The 26,389-nt window shown below is 44.6% G+C and overlaps 1 protein-coding gene across 1 annotated transcript in view; it reads left to right on the top strand.

Annotated features, from left to right (window-relative positions):
• The window catches only part of LOC124555336 (organic cation transporter protein-like), a 342,235-nt gene that overhangs the window by 115,922 nt on the left and 199,924 nt on the right, over window positions 1-26,389 (top strand). The window contains exon 2 of the mRNA XM_047129216.1: window positions 14,055-14,326. Within this exon, the coding sequence (XP_046985172.1) occupies window positions 14,055-14,326 (272 nt within the window). The remainder of the gene's footprint in view (window positions 1-14,054; window positions 14,327-26,389) is intronic.

The following is a 26,389-nucleotide window of genomic DNA, read 5'->3' on the forward strand; positions in this document are numbered from 1 at the left end:
CCCGAGGCAGGATTCGAACCTGCGACCGTAGCGGTCTTGCGATTCCAGACTGCAGCGCCTTTAACCGCACGGCCACTTCGGACGGCCTGTGTTTAATTAGCGTTCATCTTTGTTTCGTTGATGAGTATGCAGTTGTCATAAAATTGGAAACGTTAGCTCAGTTGTTATGGGAGCACGTCGTTTCCAATTAGTTGTTAGAGAGATTTTATGATAAGTGTACACAAATACAGAAAGTTAATGAATTCAACTTACATACACACTGCATAACGAGTGTTATTGTCATATGGAGGTAAAAGTATTAATATTAATTGAATTAAAATAAAACCAGCGTATACAAGTTACCATCTGAGCTTATAAAAGTTTAAAATTCAGCTTTTATAGCCGAGTAATGGAAAGGGAAAGAAAATTATGAATTTAGAATATGACTGCCATCATTTATTGTATTGTTACGTAATCTTCTTTGTCTTGTGGTTCTACATATTCATGACTATAGCAATGACTATGGTTTCTAAGGCTCTGCTAAGTATCCTCGCAGGACTGGCGTAATCATCGAGAAATTTTCCGCTGCGTAGTTCTTTTTGTTCGTTTATAGCTGCTTCCGATTGGTCCTTTAGATGGATATAAATTTCAGTCTTCCATCACATCCATGACGTTGTTCCTGCAGTATGCTCAGAAACTCCAGTGATTTATTAATAGCCTACTACGTGTTTTGTGGTTGGCGTCTTTTAAGCGTGCAGCAAAGGTGAAGCGGTAACTGTCACTTATTGCTGGGTGTTCTTTAAATCGGAGGGGAGGGGTCGGGCGTGATTTTTTTGTTTTCTTTAGAAACAACTTATTTTAATTAATTTCGGTTATATTTTTGCCCCTGTATGACAGAATAACTCTGGTTATGCGCTATCAATGTGCGTTGTACACATTACTTTTGTCTATCTGTGTCTACTTAGTATAAATATCTTTGCAACAAATGACTAATAGTGAGGTGCTCACATAACTGAGCTAAACATGTCCACTTTCATGACTGTTACATATAATCATTAGCACAAGAACTATGAACTCTAGCTAATTATATCCAGAAGCAAAAATCTGTATGGCATAATGTACCATTGAAAATCTTCTGTGAAGCAAGCTATAATTTTCGTAGCATATCTTGAAACCCGACATATTTTATGTTTAATTCTTAACTGATGTTAATACATTGTGCATATTATGCTTGTGTTTTAGATACTTTAAAATGGTCTAGGATAGGAATTGTATAATAGTACAACAAAAAATAAAGATCACAACTGAAGATGGCGCAAAATCATTTCAACACATCCTGTCGTTCTGTCCCATCTTCTTGTCGATGTTTTCCGCAGGTCCCTCTCCTCCCCGATTCAGTGGAGAAATATTTGTTACCAGCAGAAGTCTTTCCGACAGGAATGCTCTTTTGCTGTGATAGCCTGGTTTTTATGTCCCCTGTGCATCGTCCTTCATGCGTTATTTTGCGTACAAGGTAGCACAATTCCTTAAGTTCTACTTCTTACTTCCTAATTTTTGGTTAAGTTTATCACTGGTCTCGTTTCTGCTATCCTTCATGTCTCTCTTTGGTTTACTTTCGGTCGATAGTTTGTACTGATTAGATGGTTCATTCTATTCAAAAGACCCTCTGTTCATCTTCCTCACTTTCACTAAAGATAGCAACGTCATCAGCGAATCTTATGATTGATACTCTTTCACCCTGAAGTTTAATTCCACTCCTGAATCTTTGTTTTATTGCCATCACTGCTTCTTCTATGCACAGATTAAACACTAGGGGCGAACGTCTACATCCATGCCTCTCACCCTTTTTAATCCGAGAACACCATTCTTCGCCTTCCACTTTTATTTTTCCTTGCTGGTTCTCGTACATATTGTACAGCATATTACCCGCCTTTCCCAGTAGCTTATATCAGATTTTATGATAATTTCTAACATCTTGCGCCAGTTCACATTGTGTAACGCTGTCCTTAGGTCGACAACATGTTCTGATTTTTCTTAGGTCTTGCTCCGTTATCGAGAACAAAGTCAGATTAGCCTCTCTGACGGCTTTACACTTCCTTAAAACCAATCTGATTGTTATCTAACAATGGCTCAGTTTTCTTTTCCATTCTTCTGACATCACTCATGTTGGCAGCTAGGAAATACTGTAGCATCAACCAGCTTACGTGATCTTGATATGTTACAGATCGTATTCAAAAAAAGTCTGGTATTAACGAATATGTGGGGAGGAACTAAGTAAGGGTGAGTTAAATGAAAGCCGTCAGCTGTTATGAGAGAAAGAAGCAAGTAAGCTGTTGCTGTTTTGTTGCTACTCATGACTCAATACAAGAGTCGCCTGATGCCTGAGCATAAATGATTGATACAAAATAAAGGAATATATCCTATGGCCTGTAGGCTGATCAGGAACTGCTATTTAAAAGATTATTTTCACCACGAAGCTGACATAAGAAACGATGTCCCTCAAATATATGTATAGCTGTTGGCCTTGGTTAATCTATACCAAAATGAGATGGGAATAACTATCTACTGAAATGATACACAGAGGAATTCGATTTCTGTACTTTTTTTGACAAAGATTTACACAAATGGGGAAAACTGAACAGTGTGAAAGTCGTCGTTCAAAAACAACAGAAAATACAGGAAGTATTAAACTATCTCAGTTAAAAGAAATGCACGTATTGTGGGTCCACAAGTTACTGGCAAACACACTCTAACCATTCTCAGTTGTGTAATACAATTAGAGAGAGCCAGAGTCCTACTCTGGAGCACATTAAGACCTCTTGAAATATATTCTTGACCTGAAATGTCCATCTCCACGTCTCTGTCGTAGTGTACCTCTACTGTCTGCTTTTCCATTGGCTAAAGGACATTCCCATCAAAAATATCATTCCAAGCTCTGCAGACATGACTTGCCACAATATGCTTGCTTCCTGGCTTTAACTAATATATTTCAATAATATTTAAATAAAGAAATGTCATAAACATTCGGTTACATCCAGTTTGCAATAAATATAAGTAATAGTTTGTTCATAAATAAATAAACTAGCTTTCTTGCGTGAGTGTGCTAACGATAAACTACAAAAGATTGTCCTTAAATATTGCTTGAACAATAATTTATGCCTGCCTGAGATAAGTGTCTTTTGGTTCTCTTCTCAGTGGTGCTGCCCACTAACACATGCAACTGACAACTTTTAAATTAGCATAGGTTTTCAATGGCACTTGCAGTCAACATTTAAATAAAGTTACTGGCAAAATAGAAACCTTCTCATTAAATAACTACACAAGTGGGGCAAAATGTGAGATTCTCATGCCGTATTTTTAGCTATGTAACTGTGGGGAATACTATGTTCTCACAAACGTTTGTGAAATAAAAAAGATATGAACGACGTAATAAATCAGAAATGAAATACAGATATGTAGCTTTCAAAGACGATAGCTGCAGTGCAACACCATCATGTGAGATGTTGAAATAACACGTTGCATTTAAAAGTTGTTCATTCAAAAAGTGGTTCAAATGGCTCTGAGCACTTTGGGACATAACATCTGAGGTCATCAGTCTCCTAGAACTTAGAACTACTTAAACCTAACTAACCTAAGGACACCACACACATTCATGCCCGTGGCAGGATTCGAAACTGCGAACTTAGCGGTCACGCGGTTCCAGACTGAAGCGCCCAGAGCCGCTCGGCCACACCGGTCGGCAGTTGTTAATTCAGAGGTTCATTGTGGAAACGTTTATTCGCTATGAATTATTAAATTTTGTTGTTTTTAAACATAATGAAAGTATTGTTGTCATTGGATGCGCCTCGTTTTTTTGAGATAACAGACGTATTAAGATTTTCGTTAATATTTGACTGTAAATTGCCAACGGCGTTGCCGGAGTGGTAACACCGGTTCCAGTCAGATTACCGAAGTCACGCGCTGTCGGGCGTGGCTAACACTTGAATGGGTGACCATCCGGTCTGCCGAGCGCTGTTGGCAAGCGGGGCGCACTCAGTCCTTGTGAAGCAAATTGAGGAGCTACTTGATTGAGAAGTAGCGGCTCTGGTCAAGAAAACTGACAACGGCCGGGAGAGCGGTGTGCTGACATCACGCCCCAACGTATCCGCATCCAGTGACGCCTATAGGCTGAGGATGACACGGCGGTCGGTCAGTACCCTTAGGGTCTCCCGAGGCCTGTTCGGGCGGAGTTAAGTTTATTAGTTTTGACTGTAAATTACTTGAGATTCTCAAAAGGCTGTGAGAAGCCATCTTCAGCTTGTCTGACACTCCGCAATTTCTTCGAACATTGTCCGTCGTCTTAAGCGCCAAAATTCCCGTACTGGTATATCCGCGTTTCCGGCCAAGCCTTTGCACCCGCACCTGCGCTCCGCAACAACGGTCGCTGCCCCTGGACCTGTCCGTGCCTCTGGATCGGCCGAGGCGCCTACGCGGCCCTGGGGCTGTCTGCCAGCTCTCAGCCGTACAACAACTTACCTTGTACCAATACTGGGCGACCTATTAGTTTGCCTAAATACGCGTAACGTTACGTAGACCATGACGAACCCCTATCGTGCTTGTAAAGTGAGCGCCCTGGGCATAGGCTCTGCTGTATACATTACGTAAGTGCTCTTTTACTCACAGAATATACGAGCTACCTTGCCGAGGGATGCGCGTGACTCTCGCATGAAACTCAGCCATTTGAACATTACCTCATACTAATGAATAACTGTTGCATCAATAAGATCTGACTTGCCTGCTCCTTGACCTGTTAAGAGGAGTAGCAAGTTACCTGTCTATGTTCTATTAAAAGGTGCTAACTATGAGGGTGACTGCACTGTTCCTGCTCTGCCTGCTGACACTAAAATTACTGGTGGATACCGTTCTCCACAAACTTTTAATAACAGCGTGTTGACGTCTTGGTCAATGTGCAAGTAGTGACATACACGCCAGCATCTTGCGATGTTACTCTTATTAATCTTCGCCTTTGTCGTTTGTTATACTGGATGTTCATATTAGTTGGAAGGATGTCTGAAGTGTGGACCAAGATTATTATCAAACATACAAACCTATATATATAGTATAACGACATACTACTTTCCGAGAGGTTGTCTACATTCGCAAACGTTTAGCAAGTAGCAAAAGCCAATGGACAGTTAAAAAAAGTAAAAAGATACGAGAAGGATTTGACATATCTCTGTGTGGATGACATTTTCCTCAAAGTCAATGCTATGCCTCTAGATTCATAAATTCTACAAATCAGCTTGAATAGTCGTTCAGCTGCCACTTTCCCAAATGATTCAGAAATTCTGAAGAAATGTTATTCATGCCTTCCAGTTTATTTGATGACTTGTCTTCCATGACGCTGCCGGCCGCGGTGGTCTAACGGTTCTAGGCACTCAGTCCGGAACCGTGCGACTGGTGCGGTCGCAGGTTCGAATCCTGCCTCGGGCATGGATGTGTGTGATGTCCTTAGGTTGGTTAGGTTTAAGTAGTTCTAAGTTCTAGGGGACTGATGACCACAGATGTTTAGTCCCATAGTGCTCAGAGCCATTTGAACCATTTTTTCCATGACGCTATTAAACTCTGACTCTAATACGGAGTAACTATGTCTTTTGTATCTACTTCTATATCTTGATCCGTCAGGTCATCAGACAGTTCTTTCTTCCTCGTAGAGATCTTCAACGTACTCCGTCCACCTGTCTGCTCTCTCAATTCTGTGCTTAACAGTAGCATTCCTCTTCCACTCTTAATGTTGATACATTTGCTTTCAGTTTCACTGAAGGACGTTTTAACTTTTATCTATGCTGAATTATTCCTTCCGACAGTAATTTCTTCCAGATTTATTCGCATTTTTCCTGCAGCTTTTCCCTGCACTCACCATTCATTTCATTGCTAAGTGACCTACATTCCTGTATTCCTGTCTTTCCCTGAATATTTTCCCTCTTTGTATCTATATTTGTCAGTCCAAATTTTGTGACTGCCCGTTTTAGAGATGTCCATTCTTTTTCAACTGAACTGCCTATTGCAGTAGTCATTAAACACACATCAAAAAAAAATTTCCATCACCCCGGTTCCCAGAACTCCTGAAGATAGACGTTGACTGTGGATATTGTATCAAAGACACGGTCCCTTTGACTGTTCAGAGATGTCAATAAACCCGCCAAAAGATGTAAACATCCATGCATGAGTAGCGCCTATTAGATTGAGGGGTCCGACAGCCGGTCAGTTCCAGTCATTCCACCAGGAAGGGGTTACACAACTCGTGTTGCCTGTAGTTCAACCATGCCTAGACGGTCAATATCGCGGTTCAATTGCGTCCGAATTGTTACTTTTTGCCAGGAAGAGCTCTCAGCAAGGGAAGTGTCCAGGCGTCTTGGAGTGAACCAAACCCATGTTGTTCGGACATGGAGGAGATACAAAGAGACAGGAACTGTCAATGATATGCCTCGCTCAGGCCGCCCAAGGGCTACTCCTACAGTAGGTGACCACTACCTATGGATTATGGTTCAGAGGAACCCTGACAGCAACACCACCATGTTGAATAATGATTTTCGTGCAGCCACGGGACTTCATGTAACAACTCAAACCGTGTGCAATAGGCTGCATGATGCGCAACTTCACTCCAGACGTCTACGGCGAGGTCCATCGGCAACCACGACACCATGCAGCGCGGTACAGGTGGGCCCAACAACATGCCTAATAGACCGCTCAGGATTGGCATCACGTTCTCTTCACCGATGAGTGTCGCATATGCCTTCAACCACACAATCGTCGGAGACGTGTTTGAAGGCATCCGGTCACGCTGAACACCTTAGACACACTGTCCAGCGAGTGCAGCAAGGTGGAGGTTTCCTGTTGTTTTGGGGTGGCATTATGTGGGGCCAACGTACACCGCTGGTGGTCATGGAAGGCGCCGTAACGGCTGTACGATACGTGAATGCCATCCTCCGACCGATAGTGCAACCATATCGGCAACATATTGGCGAGGCATTGGTCTTCATGGACGACAATTCGCGCCCCCATCGTGCACAACTTGTGAATGACGTCCTTCAGGATAACGACATCGCTCTCCTAGAGTGGCCAGCATGTTCTCCAGACATGAACCCTATCGAGCATGCCTGGTATAGATTGAAAAGGGCTGTTTATGGACGATGTGACCTACCAACCTCTCTGAGGGATCTACGCCGAATCTCCGTTGAGGAGTGGGACAATCGGGACCAACATTGCAGTGATGAACTTGTGGACATTATGCCACGACGAATGTAAAATGACGTGCTACTGGGTATTAGAGGTACCGGTGTGTGCAGCAATTTGGACCACCACCTCTGAAGGTCTCGCTGTATGGTGGTACAACATGCAGTGTGTGGTTTTTGTGAGCAATACTAGGGGCGGAAATGATGTTTATGTTAATCTCTATTCCAGTTTTCTATACAGGTTCCGGAACTCTCGGAACCGAGGTGGTGGAAAACTTTTTTTTTTATGTGGATAGTAGTATCTACAGCGTTAGAGAACTTCAAACGCGCCTCATGATTCCTCACTGCTTCAGTATTCCATTTCTTTCCATGCTGTTTCTTCCTGATGATTCTCTTGAACGTCAGTCTAACCTTCTTCATTACTAATCCGCGACCTGACCCTATATTTGCTATTGGGTTCGCGTAACAATTCTTTAACAGATTTCGGAATCTCTATCTCACCGTGATGTAATATTACCGTGTCTTTAAGCCTTTTCCAAGGTATACACCCCTTCCTGTGATTTTTGAGCATCGTATTTGTTACTACAAGGTTAATTTTGTTGCAGAACTCTTTAGTATTTCCTCTTTGTCATTCCTTCTCCCGAACCCAAATTGTTCTCTCTCATGTTCCTACTCATACTATAGCATTCCTATCACCAATGATTATTAGATTTTTTCCCTCCCTTTACGTATGGAGCTAAACTTTTAATGTCCTTATCTACGTTTTTCTATATTTTCATCTTCTGCTTGAGAGCCTGTGTTTATATCTAGCTACTATTATTGGCGTTCTTTTCTTTTTTTTCTACTCCTGTTACATCATTTTTTGCTGCTGTTGATATTACTCGTCTGACCAGAGAACTTTGTTCTTTGCATTTCACTTAGACTTACTTAAAATTTCTTCAGATTATAGTAAAGACATTTACATTTTTTAAGTGATTGCAGTTGTTGTGGTACAGGGGCTGATCTCACCTTCTACGAGTAAAATGGTGTTCATAAGGGACAAAAATTAACCGGCAGTTGTAGAATACTTATATCCTTTACGCTTGTTATTTATATGTACCAAGTTTTCATCGCAGATCTTTAGGAGGAATGACCGGCCGGAGTGGCCGTGCGGTTCTAGGCGCTACAGTCTGGAGCCGAGCGACCGCTACGGTCGCAGGTTCGAATCCTGCCTCGGGCATGGATGTGTGTTGTGTCCTTAGGTTAGTTAGGTTTAATTAGTTCTAACTTCTAGGCGACTGATGACCTCAGAAGCTAGGTCGCATAGTGCTCAGAGCCATTTGAACCATTTTTTTTAGGAGGAATAGTGTCAACATGCAGAATGGACCGCTTGCAGGAGAGTTCTTTAATATCTCGGGAAAATTTGATAATCTACAGAACGGATTACATTTCATTACACAGAAAATGACGTCAAATTCAATGACAACCGTCAAGTAGAAAATAGCGATGGCAAACTCAAACCAAGCGAAGTTCAGCAAATGACTGTGGCTGTAGAATGAGTGAGATTTGGTATGTATAAACCTATTAGTATGACTACAGTATAAGAGCTGGAATGGTTATAGAATCTGTGTTAACATTATGTAACCTGTCATTTTAATAGTAGTATTTTGATGGGGATTATAAACAGAGTTATTGTAGAGATAAACAGGACTCGTCAGCAAGCTCACGGTCAGGAGCTTTCCTGATCAGACACGTGTAGATTGGGCGTACGTTCGCTCTCACATGTTGTCAGAACCGACAAGTGCGATGCATGCGAATTTCAGATAGTCAAATTACTGCATGTATTTTTAACCAAAGAGGAGGAGCGGCTTACATTATGCAGAGGATTGCTGTTAGCAGGTGTGAGAAGTATCGCACGAAAAGGCCTGCATTGCGATCCTGCGACTAAGTGGCTCAAATACCCGAACATTCAAATAATTTCGCGGCGCAGCTTGCAGCTCTCGAAATTAATGATCCAGCTGGCAGTCCTCGGAGGTAAAGGAGACATGTTCTTTGTATGGTCTGGGTGTAGGTTGTTTTACATAGTGTTTACAATTTGTGAAGTGAGATTTTAATGATCCTTTATTATCAACGAAGTTTATTTTCAAAATGTAAAGCCTAAAAGAATTTGGAAGGGCCTGTATGCAGGCGTGGAACTAGACTTTCAAGTTTTCTATGCGAGTGTTGGGCTTTAGTGACCGTGCATGTGCTTGGTAGAAACATGTCTCGTATCAGGGCCTCGACAAATTAGCTAGTTACAGGTGGTTAAAGAAAAACAGACTTCGCAAGGTCTAATTGCTGGCAGTAAATGACATTTGTTATCTATTGACAAAATCGTCTCCGATTATCAGCCGAGTTGTGGCGTGGACTTGTCGAAAAGTTTCAACGATTTTCCTTCACGTAATCTTGTTCGTGTCTGAATGTAATTAGCAGGAAACTAGTACAAACGTTGTGACACCACGACAACATGACTTGGCTAATAACCCGAGAAGTTTTAATCTCTGAAATTTGCTGCATTCCCATATTGTTATCTACTGTGTTTGAACTGTTATGTTCTAAATTTGTACAAATCAGCTTGTTCAGTCAGCTGACTGTCAGCGGTATCCGTCTTCCTTATCAGTCGTTGGATCTCGTAATCTTATCGATTGGAGTTAGATAACTACAGTACATCAATTACTGAATTTGGAGGGGTGACAAGTTAATCACGCCTCGTGGGTCAAAGCGAGGCTCGCGACCATTACTTAGATTTGTTTTAATACCGTATCAGTGCTGGAAATTGACCTAGGTCCGTCAGTAAGAGTTTCACAGTTACCTACAGAGCACCCCGGCTCGTAACATCTCGCGCGTCGCACATAACGAAGATTGTGTATGCATTCAGGCAGTGGTGCGAGAGAAACTTGGCACATGACAACCACCTCACAGTGGACGAGACTAGGAGATCTTCAAACACCATATTACTCAGTGTGTGTCTGGCACCTGAGACAGTTTACTAGAATATATTAAATGTATTCTCAGCTGCGAATATGGACTACCATCAAGTGTGTAATGGAATGACGACAATGAAAATTTGTGCCTGACCGGGACTCGAAACCAGATTTCCCGCTTATCGCTAGAGATCACCATACCATTAGGCTACCCGAGCGTGACTCACGGCCAGACCGAAACTTTCATATGTCGTCAACCACGTGCCTGACACCTTTACTCGAAGATCCGTTATGTATATACCCGCACAGGCGAGACATTTCACTAGAAAATCGCTTGCCCGGTGTCTGCGGATAAATATGATAATGCAGTGTCAGTCTACATCTATACTCTGCAAACTACGATAAGGTGCACGACAGAGGGTACGTCCCATTGTACCCGTTATCGGGGTTTCTTCCTCTTCCATTCACATACGGAGCGCGGGAAGATCGATTGTCTGAATGCCTCCGTGCGTGCAGTAATTACTCTAATCTTATTTTCACGAATCTTATGTGAGCTATACGTAGGAGGTTGTAGTATATTCCTAGAATAATCATTTAAAGCCAGTTCTTGAAACTTTATTAATAGAATTTCTCGGGATAGTTTTCGTCTGTCTTCAAGAATCTTCCAGTCAGTTCCTCCAGAATCTCTGTGACACCCTCCCACGGATTAAACAAACGTCAGACCATTCGTGTTGCCCTTTTCTGTATACGTCCAATATCCTCTGTTAGTCCTATCAGATACAGGTCCCACACACTTGAGCAATATTCTACAACCGGTCGCATGAGTGATATGTAAGCAATTTCCTTTGTAGATTGGTTACACTTCCCCAGTTCTCTACCAATAAACCGAAGTCTACCACCTGCTTTACCCGCGACTGAACCTATGTGATCATTCCATTTCATATCCCTACAAAATATTACACATAGGTATTTGTATGAGTTGGCCGTTTCCAACAGTGACTCATTCATACTATGGTCATAGGATACTATGATTTTTTCGTTTTGTGAAATGAAAAATTTTACATTTATGAACATTTAAAGCAAGTTCCCAGTGTCTGCACCACTTTGAAATCTTATCAAGAACTGACTGAATATTTATGCACCTTGTTTCAGATACTACTTTAATATACACTACTGGCCATTAAAATTGCTATACCACGAATATGACGTGCTACAGTCGCGAAATTTAACTGACAGGAAGAAGCTGCTGTGATATGCAAATTATTAGCTTTTCAGAGCATTCACACAAGGTTGGCGCCGGTGGCGCCACCTACAACGCGCTGACATGAGGAAAGTTTCCAACCGATTTCTCATACACAAACAGCAGTTGATCGGCGTTGCCTGGTGAAACGTTGTTGTGATGCCTCGTGTAGGGAAGAGAAATGCGTACCATCACGTTTCCGACTTTGATAAAGGTCGGATTGTAGCCTATCGCGATTGCAGCTTATCGTATAGCGACATTGCTGCTCGCGTTGGTCGAGATCCAATGACTGTTAGCAGAATATGGAATCACTGGGTTCAGGAGGGTAATACGGAACGCCGTGCTGGATCCCAATGGCCTCGTTTCACTAGCAATCGAGATGACAGGCATCTTATCCGCATGGCTGTAACGGATCGTGCAGCCACGTCTCGATCCCTGAGTCAACAGATGGAAACATTTGCAAGATAACAACCATCTGCACGAACAGTTCGACGACGTTTGCAGCAGCATGGACCATCAGCTAGGAGACCATGGCTGCGGTTACCCTCGACGTTGCATCACAGACAAGAGCGCCTGCGATGGTGTACTCAACGACGAACCTGGGTGCACGAATGGCAAAACGTTATTTTTTCGGATGAATCCAGGTTCTGTTTACAGCATCATTATGGTCGCACCCGTATTTGGCGACATCGCGGTGAATGTACATTGGAAGCGTGTACTCGTCATCGCCATACTGCCGTATTACCCGGCGTGATGGTACAGGGTGCCACTGGTTACACGTCTCGGTCACCTCTTGTTCGCATTGACGGCACTTTGAACAGTGAACGTTGCATTTCACATGTGTTACGACCCGTGGCTCTACCCTTCATTCGATCCCTGCGATACCCTACATCTCAGCAGGATAATGCCAGACCGTATGTTGCAGGTCCTGTACGGGCCTTTATGGAGACAGAAAATGTTCGACTGCTGCCCTGGCCAGCACATTCTCCAGATCTCTCGCCAATTGAAAACGTCTGGTCAATGGTGACGGAGCAACTGGCTCGTCACGATACGCCAGTCACTACTCTTGATGAACTGTGGTATCGTGTTGAAGCTGCATGGGCAGCTGTACCTGTACACCCCACCCAAGCTCTATTTGACACAATGACGAGGCGAATCAAGGCCGTTATTATGGCCAGAGGTGGTTGTTCTAGGTACTGATTTCTCAAGATCTATGCACCCAAATTTCGTGAAAATGTAATCACATGTCAGTAATAGTATAAAATATTTGTCCAATGAATACCCGTTTATCATCTGCATTTCTTCCTCGTGTAGCAATTTTAATGGCCAGTAGTGTATATAACTACGTTATCTCCAAAAAGTCTGATTTCACTATTAATATTATCTGCAAGAACATTAATGTACAACATGAACAGCAAGGGTCCCAACACACTTCCCTGGGGCACACTCGAAGTTACTTTCACATCTGGCGATCCCACACACTGCAGCATTACTCTGTACCTGACACTAATGGGGCCAGTGTTAGAATACGCTGCTGCGTTGTGGGGCAACGCAGCTGACTCGTCAGTTGCAAAGCTGCAGACGGCCGAGTACAAGGCGCTTAGGTTTGCGCTTCACCTGCCACGAGACATCAGCACCGGAGAACTCCACAGAGTAGCGGGAGTACCGCTGCTTAATCACCGATTCCGGTAAGCGGCGCATCGTTTTTATGCGGCAGCGCCGACATCGGAGAACGACCTCGTCCGCAACTTGGGCAACCAAGTGCACTGGCGCCCGACCACAAAGTGGCCAGACCTGTTGCTGGTGTAAAGGAACACCGCAACACGAGCAGGAAGACCCACTAGCAGCAACGCAACCGAGAGGAAGATTCAAACGAGAAGACAACACTCAACACCCCCAGGAAGAAGTAGGAAAGGCGTGATCCGCCCATCCTCACCGGAGCATGAAGCTCCACGAATGTATGATGCGAACATCTGGAAATGAGTCTCCATCCAAGATAACATGCTGCGTACTCCCTACGAAAAAGTCCTCAATCCAATGACAAAGGCCGGCTAGGGTGGCCGAGCGGTTCTATTCGCTACAGTCTGGAACCGCGCGTCCGCTACGGTCGCAGGTTCGAATCCTGCCTCGGGCATGGATGTATGTGATGTCCTTAGGTTAGTTGGGTTTAATTAGTTCTAAGTTCTAGGGGACTGATGACCTCAGAAGTTAAGTCCCATAGTGCTCAGAGCCATTTGAACCATCCAATGACAAAGTTCACTTGATACCCCGTATGATGCGATGTTCCTTTGGACACGCGTGTCTAAAGGAACAAAATTCAGAATAACGCAGGCACTGCAATATCGTATCATATCGTATTTCACTAGAAGGTCCTAAAAGTAACAAAAACGTCCATAGCGCAAGGTAGTCTCATGAGAACTACAAATTAAGATCAAGTAATTGGATAGACTAATAGAGCATCAATACCAGTCTGGTGCTTGCCAGCCGATGTACTGTAACATCAGGTTTCACGCAAGCAAAAGCTTTATTTCCACTGAAGCTACGTAAGATATTCAGTTTGTGCACTCTCTCACCTGCCTATTTTATTCTCTGGTTTTTAGTTTTACGAAAATGCAGAATATCAATTAAAAGCATTGTATTAGGTGTCTACTAAGAACAAACATTTTTTTTCTGCTCCAGTGGGCCAGAAACGTGAAGACCAGGTACAGGCGGCGATGGGAGAGTGGGGTCGGTGGCAGCTGCTGGTGGTGCTGTCCGTGTCGCTGGTGAAGTTTCCGGTGGCCTGGCACCAGCTGGGCATCCTCTTCCTGGCGCCACCCGCGCGCTTCTGGTGTGAGGAGCCGCCCTCCAACATCTCTGGAAAATGCTCCGTCTCACTCAACGGGACGCCCACGCCCTGCACCAGCTACCGCTACGATCGTTCAATCTTCACGGAGACCATCATCACGCAGGTCAGCCTCCACTCCACTACTCTCAAAGGCTCTGACGTAATTCCAGTTTGATTTTACATCGAATACGCTGCGGAATTAGCTCCATCTAGAGTCTTCTGGAATAGTCCAGGTGTAAGGTTGCGGGGGTTTTGTTTTTTGCTTGCGTATTCTTCAATTGAGAACAACTGTGTGAGGTGAAATGACAAGTTTAATGTCGCAATATTTCTCACCAAATTACATCTTTTCACACAGTTTTCAACTCGCCAACATAAAAACAGCGCAATGATAACGCATCTTGCCAACATCAAAAAGTGAAATAAGTTTATACACAACAATGTTAAATATTATCTCTCTGAAAGAACATTAATCTTAAGCACAATATTATGAAAGTTTAATTCGAAGTTTCTTTACATTAATCCTAAGGACGATAACATGAAAGTTTAATTGGACGTTTCTTTACAAAATCGCTCCTACACATACGTTATGATGTTGGTCAATTCTACGAAAATCATCCGATTCCGGTTCAAAGTTCGGTACTATTTAGGATGACAATCAAGTCTACGGTGGATGGTTAGTCAAGTGATAAATTTGAGCGCAAGATTACCCAAGGCCACTCGAGTTTACAGTGGACGGAAGCTGGTGAACCAATAAAGTTTACGCCTCTGCACGCGGTACTAATGGTTCTAATGGCTCTAAGCACTATGGGACTTAACATCTGAGGTCATCAGTCCCCTAGACTTAGAACGACTTAAACCTAGCTATCCTAAGGACAGCACACACATCCATGTCCGAGGCAGGATTCGAACCTGAGACCGTAGCAACAGCGCGGTTCCAGACTGAAGCGCCTAGAACCGCTCGGCCACAACGGCCGGCTCTGCACGCAGTATTTACCTTAAGCTGCGACGCGCTGCTGTCTGCAACGCCGCTCTCTCCCACTGAAATTCCTACAAAACTAATCTGGCCTTTGCTGAACTTTCCAGCAGAAACTTTCCCTATGTTTCTCGTTATACGAGAAAACATGTACTCAGCCCTAGCCTTATTATGTGACGATATACACGCGCATGGTTGGAACAGCGTGCATATTATAGTGGCCTCTCGGTTCTCACAAGAACAGTTAACTAATTTGGCTGGTTCGTTTCTCCACAGTTGGAGCTAAACGTTGCTACAGCTAAATTTAGCTGGAGTGCAGCCGCTGTGAACGCAGTGTCCACACCAATTTCTTGTTTGCGTCGTATGGAGCGTTAAGCGCTCCGTTCTGCCCTTGACGCCAGTTTAGAGAAGAGTCGAATCAAAATTTCTCTCTTGTCCTCTCATGGCAGAACTGCCTCCCTCCACTTGACTCCCTTTTTCACGTCACGTATTTTTTCGACCAATAGGAGCGTTCCTCTCATTTTGTAGAAACTCCCTATACCAATCGCAACGTCCCCTCTATCAAACTGCTTCGAAACTTCAGTAGTTTTCTCCTTCCTAGTGAGTTTCCGCCAATCGGACGTTTTGTGCCCGTTCTAGACGCCTAAACTACATTGACCTCTCCGCGTTTCGCACTCGCTGGACGAAAATGCGTCACTTGCTTTTGTTCGTCTCCCGTTGGAATTTCGAAACACAGTTTTCTAAAGCTTCTTCTCTGCCCTTGTACCGATGCCCTCACTGCAGGCGGCCCTCCAGCTTGAATCACCTGGCCCGGGGTCGCTGACCTCTTTCCGGCCACCCCCTTAAGTGGTCACCGGCGTAACTCCCGCAGCGCGGTTTTGCTAAGCCGTTGTGGAGCTGGCTTTTCAAAACTAAAAGCGACTCGACTCGCGTTCCCTGTTCTACCTTCAGTTCAAAGACATGCGTTGTATAGTAATGGTGTGTTAATTACTGTCAATTGACTGTCATCCCTTTTTGAATTATATATTGATGGGCAAATGTTCTCATGACTGTCGATTTAAGTTAGGTGTCATCTTCACCTTCTCATTGCGATTTGTAAAGGTCTCATGTAAGGTGCGAATCTGACCATTTATTCTGCCACCTTACACAGGGTAACTGGAAAGTACACAGGTCATTCCTTTTTACGATCAGGGTGAAACATCGGATGCACGTAAGTGCAGGACAACATCATTGATAACAGTCAGTCGCGGGGTGCTAGGGGATATTCTAAGCTCAGACATCATGATGTTACTGGGGGAAACGAGCTTCTGTAGCAGGTGGAAGTGCAATGATGGCTACTGGATGGTTGGAGTCGTCTTTGTGTTTATTTGGTTGCAGACTTCCAGGTTGGGCGCCGTGGGTTCGCGCGACGGTGTGGGAATAGAGAATAGAGAATACAGTTGAACGATAGATGGACATAACTCTTCATTATTCCTTTACACCCGAACAGTTATGAGTCCGTCCTCGACCAGGGTCCGCAGCTCGTGGTCTGGTGGCTATCGTTGCTGCCTCTGGATCACGGGGCCCCGGGTTCAATTCCCGGCCGGGTTGGGGATTTTCTCTGCACTGGGACTGGGTGTTTGTATTGTCCTCATCATTTCATCATCATTCGTGAACGTGGCGAGACTGGACTGTGAAAGGATTGGGACTTTGTACGGGAGCTGATAATCTCGCAGTTGAGCGCCCCACAAACCCATCATCATCATCGTCATCATCCACCAGGACACAGTTATTCGTCGTCCTGTGTTGCCGCTGTGTCAGAGCGGCATGCGAAGCATACGGCTCGGTGGTGTACGCGCAGAGATGGAAGGCAGGGTGCTTACTCGGAGAATGTAGTGTTGTAGCAGACGACGACGTTAACAGTGTGGAGCCGGTGAGTCGTCCGTTTGTGCCTTAGACCGCGAGGCACCAGCTGGTTGGTTCTGAGCACTATGGGACTTAACTTCTGAGGTCATCAGTCCCCTAGAACTTAGAACTACTGAAACCTAACTAAGGACATCACACACATCCACGGCCAAGGCAGGATTCGAAACTGCGGTCGCGCGGTTCCAGACTGTAGCGCCTAGAACCGCTCGGCCACTCCGGCCGGCCCAGCTGGTTGCCCGGAGGGACGTCAGGCAGCGGTCGGCAGTTCGCTGTTCGGCAGCAGTAGTAATGGCTGTCACAACTACCGCGTCGCCCGGCACAACATAACCTAGACTGTGTCAGTAGAACGTTCACGTCCGGCAGGCGTTGTGACATACTCGCCCTGTCGAAGATCTGCTCAGATAGCCAGGGGTTATAAATACTGCTGTCTGGAGCTGACCACGCAGAACATACACCACATACACATTCATAGGTCATGCGGAAGTTTCCCGAATGCAGGCAGTGTCCTGGGTCCTGCTTCAGTCACGAGGAAGGAGGCCGGCGTGAAAGTAGGCACTCCGCAGCTGCTGGCGCTCTAGATGAGACACTAGGTCACAGCTTTAACCTGTGCTGTAACATTTCCCTCAAAGTATCAACACTGATTTACGAAAAACTGCTTATGACACAACATGATTAATCATTAACGAAATTTTTCAAATCATATATGCAGGTGAAAAGATAGATTTCGCAGATACGTGAATGATACGATGAATATTGGATTCACAGAACCCAGTACGTTATAATGGACTGTGAATGCTCCGCGGAAACGCAAGTGATATAGGATGTGTCCCAAGAAGCAGTAACACCTCTAAAGAAATTTCCTGGCAGATAAAAACTGTGTGCCGGACAGCGACTCGAACTCGGAACCATTGGTTTTCGCGGACAAGAACATTTTCTTTCGAAAGACAAAGATGCCGAGTTCAAGTCTCGGCCCGGCACACAATTTTAGTCTGTCATGAAGTTTCATATCAGTGCACTCCACTGCAGAGTAAAACTTTCATTCTGGAAATACCTCTAATACTCCCAATATACATAAACGATTTGTCAGCTAGGATCGACAGCAGTATAGCATTGTTCGGTGGCGATGTTGTGTTAAGCGAAGTACAGTCGTTGGACGATCGTAAGTACTTGCAGAAAGGCGTGTTAGTGCCCATAATAAGAAGCTCCGAAAGAACAGATGCTACATATATAATTGAGGTGAGGATGACCAGTTGCCGGCCGCTGTGGCCGAGCGATTCTAGGCGCTTCAGTCCGGAACCGCGCTGCTGCTACGGTCGCAGGTTCGAATCCTGCCTCGGGCATGAATGTGTGTGATGTCCACAGGTTAGTTAGGTTTAAGTAGTTTTAAGTGTAGCGGACTGATGACCTCACATGTTAAGTCCCATAGTGCTTAGAGCCATTTGAACCATTTGATTTTTGATGACCAGTTGATGACTTCAGTGCAGATGTACACCAAGCTCGATCTCCTACGGGAATCTTCGAGTTCTTCCTCGGGCATGAGTGTGTGTGTTGTTCTTAGCATAAGTTAGTTTAAGTAGTGTGTAAGTCTAGGGACCAACGACTTCAGCAGTGTGATCCCTTAGGAATTCACACACATTTAAACTCTCCTACGGGAATCGGCAAAATGCCACGAGTAAAGAGGAGAATGGGCAAGGGGCACTGCATCAGTAGTGTGTGGATAAGTCGGGAATTTGGGTCTGACGGGAGGCGTGTTAGGGTATCCCGTGCAGTTACGATGACCACTGTCCGAATGGCGCAGTGATCAGCGCATCTGCCTAGTAAACGGAAGACCTGGGTTGGAATCCTAGTTCCACACAAACATTCCACTTTCTCCAATGATTTAATTAAGGCCCACTAACAGATAACGTCAGTCATTTATTTATGTCCTGATTCATAATAGCTACAGGGTCAAAAATGTCCGAAAGAAGAGACGCCACATAGAAAATCATTTAATTCTACCATTACGTCAGTAAAATAGACAGAAGCAGAACAAGAAGATTCTAACCAATGTGCAACTCAGCAAGATTTTCACATTCATATCTACAGGGTGCGGAATCAAGATATTCATCATTTGGATTTCCAGCTCCTTGTGTTTATCGTGTTTGCAGTTAAAATTGTGGGACGTAAGGTCCGCCAGTTATGCAAAACACAATTTTTTCTAAGTTCCCAAACATGTTTCAGCGTCACTGTGCCATCATCTGTGGGTTTCCGTTTTATTTAATCTGTAATGTGAACATTTTTACTAAATGATTACAAAATTATATGGATATTTAGTTCAAACAACTATTCGTTTCTTTTTGTTAATACTTTTACGCTCGGTTTGCATGGTCTGTCAGGACCCCTTTTGTATTATTTATTACAGGTAGCTTGTCACCTGCAACCAAACGATATCGATGAGAAATTTTGTTGGGAGTCAACCTATCATTTTATGCTCTAAACGTAATTTAATTTGTCGCGATATTTATTATTTATTTATTTATTGTTCCGTGGGACCACATTTAGGAGAAGTCTCCATGGTCATGGAACGAGTCAATACATGAAATTATAACACGATTGTAGAAACAATAAAATGAAATATAAGAAACATATTCAGGCGACAAGTCGTTAGTTTAAATAAAGAAAATCGAGAATGTAACACTGGAATTTGCTTAATTTTTTAGCTCTTCCAGGAGTTCCTCGACAGAATAGAAGGAGTGAGCCATGAGGAAACTCTTCAGTTTAGACTTAAAAGTGTTTGGGCTACTGCTAAGATTTTTGAGTTCTGGTGGTAGCTTATTGAAAATGGATGCAGCAGAATACTGCACTCCTTTCTGCACAAGAGTCAAGGAAGTGCATTCCACATGCAGATTTGATTTCTGCCTAGTATTAACTGAGTGAAAGCTGCTAACTCTTGGGAATAAGCTAATATTGCTAACAACAAACGACATTAAATAAAATACATACTGTGAGGGCAATGTCAAAATTCCCAGACTATTGAATAGGGGTCGACAAGAGGTTTTCGAACTTACACCATACATAGCTCGAACAGCCTATATTCTTTTTTGCTTAAGTTTTTGTGTGGCAAACCCTTTTATATTCAGCATCATGGTGAGGTGTTGTGAAGCACACGTAAATCCAGATATTCAGAGCATCTCAGAGCTTTAAAAAGCAACAGCTCCCATAGCACATTTGCCGACCACCTAATAGCCTACAATCACCACTCAACTACAATAGAAACAAACTTACGAATACTAAAACCCAGCCACAGCCTATACAGCAAACTGACCATAACTTCCACATACAGAAGGCAATAGCACAAGGGAAACAGGTCATAAATGAATATACTACACTCTCCAAGGTACACTATTTAACACATTAAAGGAACTTTACAAAAAATACAACACAAACAGCTAGAAAGTCTACACACACACACACACACATACACACACACACACACACACACACACACACACACACACAAACACACACAATGTAAACAAAATTCAAATTTGGCGCCAAACTCACTGGTGAACAAATGAACACCGACTGGACTGGGACAAAAAAAAATGGTTCAAATGGCTGTGAGCGCCATGGGACTTAACATCTGAGTTCATCAGTCCCCTGGACGTAGAACTACTTAAACCTAACTAACCTAAGGACATCACACACATTCATGCCCGAGGCAGGATTCGAACCTGCGACCGTATCGGTCACACGGTTCCAGACTGAAGCGCATAGAACCGCTCGGCCACAACGCCCGGCGGACTGGGACACACAACCACCACAATTACAGTGTGTTTTGGAAAAGTGCAAAGCGCTTTTACTACCTTATTTGTGAAAATAGCTGTTATATTTACGTGTGCTTCACAAAACCTCACCATGACGCTGAGAATAAAAGGGCTTGCCACACAAAAAAGTCAGTAAAAATGAATACAGGCGCAAGATATCGTGACAAACTAAATTATGTTTAGAGCATAAAATGGTAGGTCAACTCCCAAGAAAATTTCTCATCAACATCGTTTGGTTGCAGATGACAAGCTACCTGTAATAAATAATACACAAGTGGTCTTGAAAAACTATGCAAACCGAGTGTAAAGGAATTAACAAAAAGAAAAGAAAGGTTGTTTGACCTAAATATCCACAAAATTTTGTAATCATTTAGCGAAAGTGTTCACATTACAGATTAAATAAAACAGAAACCCACTGATGATGGCACAGTGGTGCTGAAGCATGTTTGGAAACTTGGAAAAAAAGGCGTTTCGCGTATCTTGCGGACCTTACACCCAACAATTACAGAATCAAGGATGCGACGAAATTTATGGAGGATCTGTCGTCTTAGGAATTCTTTACTGATTGTCAGTCTTCCTCCTAGTGGCTCTTTCACAGACGAGATAAACAAAATCTTGTCTCCAGTGAGATTAGAACCGAAAACTAACAGAGTTTCCCGCGTGAAGGGCGAACACTTTACCGCTTTTTTGTTCGTTATTATTCACAGGAAATGAAACCTTTCAGTTTCCACATAATCAGTACGGATTAACCTCACTTTAACAAGCCTCATATCGTCATAGTACTGAGGGCCGCAGGTCGTAGTGGCTCTTTTCGATAGTATATCAGTTTCTCAAGTCAGAAATTTGCGATCCGTAGGGATTAACCGTGCTATGTTTATTGTGTGGAAATAGCGAACAAACACTATGTTCCATTTGTAGGCATGGAGCTACAAAAGCTGTTTCCTCAAACTTTATCTCACATAGGTAACACTCCATAGGTCGCTGACTGACACATTATAAACTTCGCTTTGTGAAAGGAGGGTGAAAATTAAGGGACACTTATTTTTTGATAGGTCCCAAATCTCAGTAGTTCCACATTAAATGACAAAGTTTTGGCGCTACTTTATCAGTTAGCGCGCAGCATTAAACTAAATGAGTCGGTTCATCATATGTCTTATACAACCTTATGTAGCTAACAGTAATCGAAAATGAAAAAACTATAAATTGTAATGTCTCAATTTTTGCCTTGATCTTTGCTTCTACGCTTCAAGAGAACCGGTGCATACCCCAGGGTGATACATATTATAAAAACAGTGACAGCATAAACTTGAGTGCACCAGGAACAACGTGCGTACACACATACTCCACAATCACAGTCTTTAATGTGCATATCGTTAGAAAAAGCAGCTTCGTTAACGCTGCTAATTTCCACGCATTCTGACGATAATTCGCGGCAAACCAAGCATATCAACGCATTTTCTCGAAAGCAGTAGACTGCTGCAGCCATTGCTCAGTGCCACAATGTTCGTGTTTCTAATCTCTGAAAACCGATCGAGCACCCACGAAACGATCATTTTGTATTTTTGGCATCCTCCGTTTGTTACGTGGATCCTCCACCGCGATTGCTGTTTTGTACGTGTGAGTCTACGCAATTGTACACTGCACATTACAGAGTAACACTCTCCAAAAAACGTTACTAACAATTTTTGTTTGTCTCCAAGAATTCAGCGGCAAATTTGGTCCTCGAGTCCAATAAGATGTGAATCAGTCAGTGGAATGGCATTATAATGTGTACGCAACAACCAAAAAATCTAGAAATCAGATAAAAGATACGTATCAACAGTTTTTGGACGAAGTTTTGTGACCTTACTTAAAAATGGAGCCGTTTCTGTACATTGCTGACTCGTGGGCGATGTCCGTAGTACTAGCAAGAGGCATACGAGACTGCAGAGCTGTCGGCGCTGGCTTGTTTAAGAGGAGGCACCTATGAGCAGACGCCAGCATGCGCAGCTCTCGGCAGACTCGCAACATGGTATATGGCGTCGCCAACTACCGGTACAGCCTTATACCCCATGAGCTACTAGTTGGCGAACGTGGGTAGACTGCGGGCAGCAAACTGTGGCATCTCATATAAGAGACAATACTGTCGGCACTTCATGTTCCTTATTTGACTCTCTCATCACAACTGCACCACTTTTCACGTTATCAGATGCTGGATTCGTCCTTCAGTCATTTACTTGTTTAATTTTCTTAGCCGCATTTGATTCCTATTTTTCGAAGAAGGTGAAAGATTTTCTTGCGCAGTTTGCTTTTATGATTTGAAGCTACGATGAGGCGTTAAATAAGTAATGAAACACACTTTCTTCTCAGCCAATTTCAGTTGAAAAAATTCGGGATTTGTTGTGGGACACCATGGAATATTTATGCGTCAGCACTTGATTTCATGAGGTTCCGCTAGGTGGCAACGCTATCGTAGCCTTCAAAATGTCATCTGCGAAGAAAGTGTGCTCCAAGCAGAGAGCTGTCATTGAGTTTCTTTTTTCGGAAAACCAGAGAATCGCAGATTTCCATAGCCGCTTGTAGAACGCCTACAGAGACCTGTCAGTGAGCAAAAGCATGGTGTGTCGTTGGGCAAGGTGCCTGTCATCATCGCAACAAGATCGCTGCGATGGTACCTAACAGCTACTGCTGCTGACGAGGGGACCTTCTGGGAGGTGCATCGAGTTACGAGCTCCCATTTCGCCCGCTTATAGTATGGGTAGGTACCTATCACACCCTAAAATTATAGGTGCCAATGCGGCCACGTTTTTGAAATATTGCCTGTTAAAGTTTGGGCAGCTCTGTATATACAGAAAAGTTTCACTATTGCGGCAAGTGAGCGAATAACCGAGTGATGACAGTCTGCCTTCGGCGGTGCTACGGCACGGACGTCTGTTTACGTCCCTGCCGGAGAAGTTCGCGCTCGCGCAGTTGTTTACCTCTTCGGCGTACTCGTGCGTTTAGGCGACTCGATATAGAATGGCACATGCATACCGAAAGTCGACTCTCAAGATTAGTTTTTCGAATGAATATGCGCGACCGAAAGCCTACGAAATAGAAAGGTTCCTACGAGACGAAGTTAAACTCGACTACAACGAACTTATCGGAATCCACCTCTCCATAGTGAGCAGTGTCGTTTACGTCAAGCTGATTAACGATGCAGTATGTGACAGAATCATCCGAGATACTAAACATGGACTCAAATTCCGTCACTCTGATGGACATGCTGTAGAAGTAACTATTGATCACGCAGGACTGGGCTTACGAAACATACGTATTTTCGAACTTCCCTTCGAGGTTCCGTCTGACTTGGTCGTTGACGCCTTACGCCCATATGGAAGAGTGCTTAGCCACGTTGAGGAAAAATGGTCCAACTTCACGACTTACCCCGTTCTCAATGGGGTGCGTCAAATCAGAATAGAACTGACACAACATGTACCCTCGTACTTGTTCATCGGCGGATGCAGAGCTATAGTCATATACCATGGACAACCCAAAACATGCTCAGGCTGCGGGAAAGAGGGCCACGTCCGTTCCGAATGTATGCAGCGGAGGATAGTGCAAGTTCCAAACGGCGAACCAGTACCTCCGTCCACGTTGACGCCGCTGCCACTAACGTATGCGGACGCGTTTCGAACGGATCCCATCCCGAAGAATGACCACCTACAGAATCCTGACAGTTTACGGCACCCGACTGCGGCAGAGACCGCCTCCAGTGACGAAACGACGCACACCTCTGCCGCTCCGGCGCCGACGACGCACTTAACCGAGCGGAAAGGATCGGTAGGAGAAATGGAAATTGATCCTGCTGTTGTGCCGACAGCTGCTTTCGTCCCTGAGCACCGGGAGTCACTTCCGCACTCGGATACGGAGGCGCACACGCGCAAACAACGATCGCCGAAGCGCCACAAGAAACGACGACTAGCGCCGTCGGATACCTGCTTACTGCAGTCCACGGCAGACGAACTTGGGTGTAACGTCGATACAGTGCATCCGGATGCGCAACGGGAGGTTGTACCTCCCCCACAGCAGTACGACGCGGATCATGCTACACAGGGGTTAAATACAGACACACCGGACGGAAAGCCGACGGAAGGAGTTCCGCCACCCACCGCAGCATCGCCACAGCCTTCGGTCAGCCCGGCCGGAGAGACACGACGGGAGCTGTACCTCCAGCACAGGAACTGGGCCGACGACTCCGATACTGACCCCCACACCGACGACGCACCCGCCATGGCGAGTGCTGCGTCCACCGGATGTTAACCGCGCAGAAGATGCAGACTGACGCACGGACAGCATGTCACCGGGCAGCAGCACACAAATTAACATAAGCGTTCATGTGCGCTTTACGCACTGAGGACCAGCTGCAGGCATATCGAACGGCCTCTATTAATATTAATACGATCAGAACGCCTGTCAAATTGCAATTATTACGAGACATGTTGCATGCGTCAGAAGTCGACATCGTTCTGCTGCAGGAAGTATGTGTTGAGAGCTTCCCCGACCTCTATGAGTACGATACGTACATTACACCTACTACCGACGGCGTCAGCGGAACAGCGATACTTCTACGTAGCGGCATAGTAGCCGAGGACGTGGTGTACCTGCCGTCAGCGCGAGGACTGGCGCTCACAGTGCTGGGAGTACGGGTAGTTAACATTTACGCACCGTCGGGGTCAGACAGACGGCGCGACCGATCCCGATTTTACGCAGAGGAGATAGCAACCCTATTCTTAGGTCGGTATGAACATGTCTTAATTGGAGGCGACTTCAACTGCGTGCTCGCACCAAAAGATCAACACCCACGTTATACTTCGTGCCCGGAGCTGCGGCAACTCATACAGGACATGAATCTCATTGATACATGGGAGAAGATACATGGCGACAGACGAGGATACACCTACGTCACGAGTCACTCTGCAAGTCGTCTCGATCGCATTTACGTAACACGTCGTCTCGAACCTGCGATCCTCGATGCGGAATTGTGGCCTGTCGCCTTTTCAGATCACATAGCATATATATGCACGGTCTCCCTGAGTCGTCAACAAGTGTGGAGGAGTCGCAGTGTTTGGAAACTGAATACAGCACACCTTAGGGAACCTGAGTGCAGACGCTTAGTCGAAGACACTTGGAACGTGTGTGAACGACGCCTCCCGACATATCCGACGACGTTGCAGTGGTGGCTGGAATGCGTTAAGCCTGCATTGCGCCGAGCGTTAAATGCATACGGAAGAGAGCAGGTGATGTGGAGGCGATACACGACGGAATTTTATTTCACGATGCTGCGCGAACTTTCTGTACAAGCACCTTCACAGGAGCGTCGTGCCGGTATAAAACGAGCACAGGCCCAAATAATTTCCATAACCCGTCGCCGACTGGAGGGTGTCGCAATCCGTGCAAGGGCCTTTGAACGCGTCCGTGGAGAATCCCCGTCGATGTATCACGTCATCAGAGAAAAACAACGTAGCCGCAGAACCTTAATACA

Source organism: Schistocerca americana, chromosome X (assembly GCF_021461395.2).
Source record: "Schistocerca americana isolate TAMUIC-IGC-003095 chromosome X, iqSchAmer2.1, whole genome shotgun sequence".
Lineage (NCBI taxonomy): Eukaryota > Metazoa > Arthropoda > Insecta > Orthoptera > Acrididae > Schistocerca > Schistocerca americana.